The 2,265-nt window shown below is 53.7% G+C and overlaps 1 protein-coding gene across 1 annotated transcript in view; it reads left to right on the top strand.

Moving 5' to 3' along the window:
* The first annotated feature begins 1,618 nt into the window (after window positions 1-1,618).
* Window positions 1,619-2,265, top strand: part of TOX2 (TOX high mobility group box family member 2) — a 102,335-nt gene continuing 101,688 nt past the window's right edge. Inside the window, exon 1 of the mRNA XM_011369411.2 lies at window positions 1,619-1,708. Coding sequence (XP_011367713.2) covers window positions 1,619-1,708 — 90 coding nt within the window. The remainder of the gene's footprint in view (window positions 1,709-2,265) is intronic.

Below are 2,265 nucleotides of genomic sequence, written 5' to 3'. Positions count from 1 at the left end.
GCGTCTCGGTTTTGTATATGCGGACCCTTTTGTCTAGAATATGTTTCCTCTACCCTTTGAACTCCTGCTTATTCATGTAGACAGAGTCATGGCATCACTGTTTTCCAGACCCTTTCTCAGATCGCCCCCTTGTCTGACCCTCCACAGTCTGTGCCAGAGAGCCCTCTCTGTGCCCACCCCGTCAAGCCCTCCCCATCAGTGCTGTGATGCCCTCGAGAGGACTGGATGCACCTTCATCCCCCTGCCTTCTGGAAGGCCAAATAGCGCAGAATATGTGCTTGGGAAACATTTATTTAGGCAGTGAGGGCAAATAACCCCTTGCAAATTCAGTGCCTTCAGACCTAGAAAGACTGGGTTAGAATCCTCAGCCTGTGGTTTGATTTGGCCGTGTGACCTTAGACAAGTCACCTAACCTCTCTGATTTTGGAGGGCCATGAGAAGTGACAAAATGACACCTATAACGAATTCCCTCTTCTTTCCCACTTGCTGGACAGTAGATGTCCCCAAGGACACTTGGGACCTTTAAATGGTCCCTCCGCTTTGCTCCGAGCAGAGAAAACCCAAAGAGGGGCCAGGCCCACTGGCTCCTAGTATCGCGCACAGAGGAGCCCTGCATAGAACCCCAAACAGGAGCAAAAATAGCAACCATGGGGCAACCTGAGATGCAGAAGCCACAGGAAGAAGCCGCAGGCCAAGCGGATGTCAGCTGCTCCGAGGCCCCACTGAGGTTCCTCGGATGTGCCGAGGCTTGCAGCCTTCACCCCTGCCCTCGCTGGCTCTTCTGACCACAGCATCAGATAAGGCCACGGAAAAAGTGCTGGCTTCCTCTCTCTGGGGAAGGGTAATCTCAGTGCCATCTGTGGGGTACACTCCATCCCCTGCTGCCTCTCTGGCTTCTCCTCCCTCCCCCCTTGCTCGTTCTGCCCACCTACCCATCTCCACCGGCACGCTCCCACTGTGGGGCCTTCGCATGGGCTGTTTCTCCCCCGTGTACGTGCCACGCACTCCCTCACCTCTTAGTCTTTGCTCAACTGTCACTTTCTTAATGAGGCCTCCTTGACGACCTTGTTTACACTTATATACCCTCCGACTCCAGGACTCTGGTTCATCTCACCTGGTCGCCTTTTTCTTCTTTCTGTAGTTCTTAGAACCTTCTACCATACTATGTAAGTGACTTATTTACTATGCTTCTTGTTTGTTTTCTGTCTCCAATGCAAGAGGGAAGCTCCAGGGATCTTTTTGGTCACTGCTATATCCCAGGGGCCTGAAATGGTACCCAGCACCAAGTGGATGCTCAGTAAACCCTCCTTCAGGACATGGATGCACGAGTGAGGGGATAAGAGCCAGCCCAGCGGGCAGAAGAGGGCCAGGCTGGATTCGTTTGGGTCCTTGTTTCATGGGCACGGACACACATGAGCATGTGCACACACGTCTTCAGCTTACTTTTGGAGCCTCTAAGTATTCGGGACGGGGCCAGCCCAGGGCTGATGCTCGTCCAGTGTTTGTGGGAAGGAAGGGGAGGCTGATAGCAGTGCCAGTGCAGAGGAGGCTTGTGCTCTAGGCCAAGGGCCTGGCTGCGTTTCAGGAGTGGTTCAGCGGGCAGGAGAGTAGAGGTCCGATGGGAGGCGAAGAAGTCAGCAGGAACCGGATCGAGCAGGACCTGGGGACCAAGGGGAAGAGTCAAAGACAAAGGGAACTTCGAAGGAGTGTGAGCAGGGGAGTGACTCATGGATGATTTAGGACGGGCTTCTCCTGGTGTGTGATTAGGGGCAAAAACCCTTCCACCTTCTAGGAGTCAGCCCTGTGCCAGAAACCCCTTGGCTGTGCTTTTCACAAGGTGTCTCGTGAACCCGTTATATAGATGAGAGAACTCAGACTCACAGAATGGAGTCGCACAGAATCCCTCCTCCATATGGCAGCCTGGGTCATATTTTAAAGGATAAATCGGAACATAGTACTCCTCTGCAAAAATTCTCCAAAGGCTTCCTGTTTGGGATGAAATCTAAGTCCCTCCCATAGCCCCAGGACCCCACCCGATCTGGCCCCTGCTGGCAGCTCTGGACTCCTCCTCGTCCCACCTCTCTACTTCCTATGTTCTAGCCACATTATTCCTGCCCCAGGTGAGAGCTTCCTGCCCCCTGACCCCAGGGACTGGCAGATTCCTCTGCCCACAGTGCTCCCACCCCTACTTATTATGTGGCAGGCTCCTTCTGCTCCTTCAGGGGTCCCCCAGTTTAATGGTCATCTCTAGAGAGAGACCTCGTC

Source organism: Pteropus vampyrus, unplaced genomic scaffold (genome assembly GCF_000151845.1).
Source record: "Pteropus vampyrus isolate Shadow unplaced genomic scaffold, Pvam_2.0 Scaffold147, whole genome shotgun sequence".
Lineage (NCBI taxonomy): Eukaryota > Metazoa > Chordata > Mammalia > Chiroptera > Pteropodidae > Pteropus > Pteropus vampyrus.
Note: the sequence above shows the minus strand (reverse complement) of the source record. Positions and strands in the feature narration are given on the sequence as shown.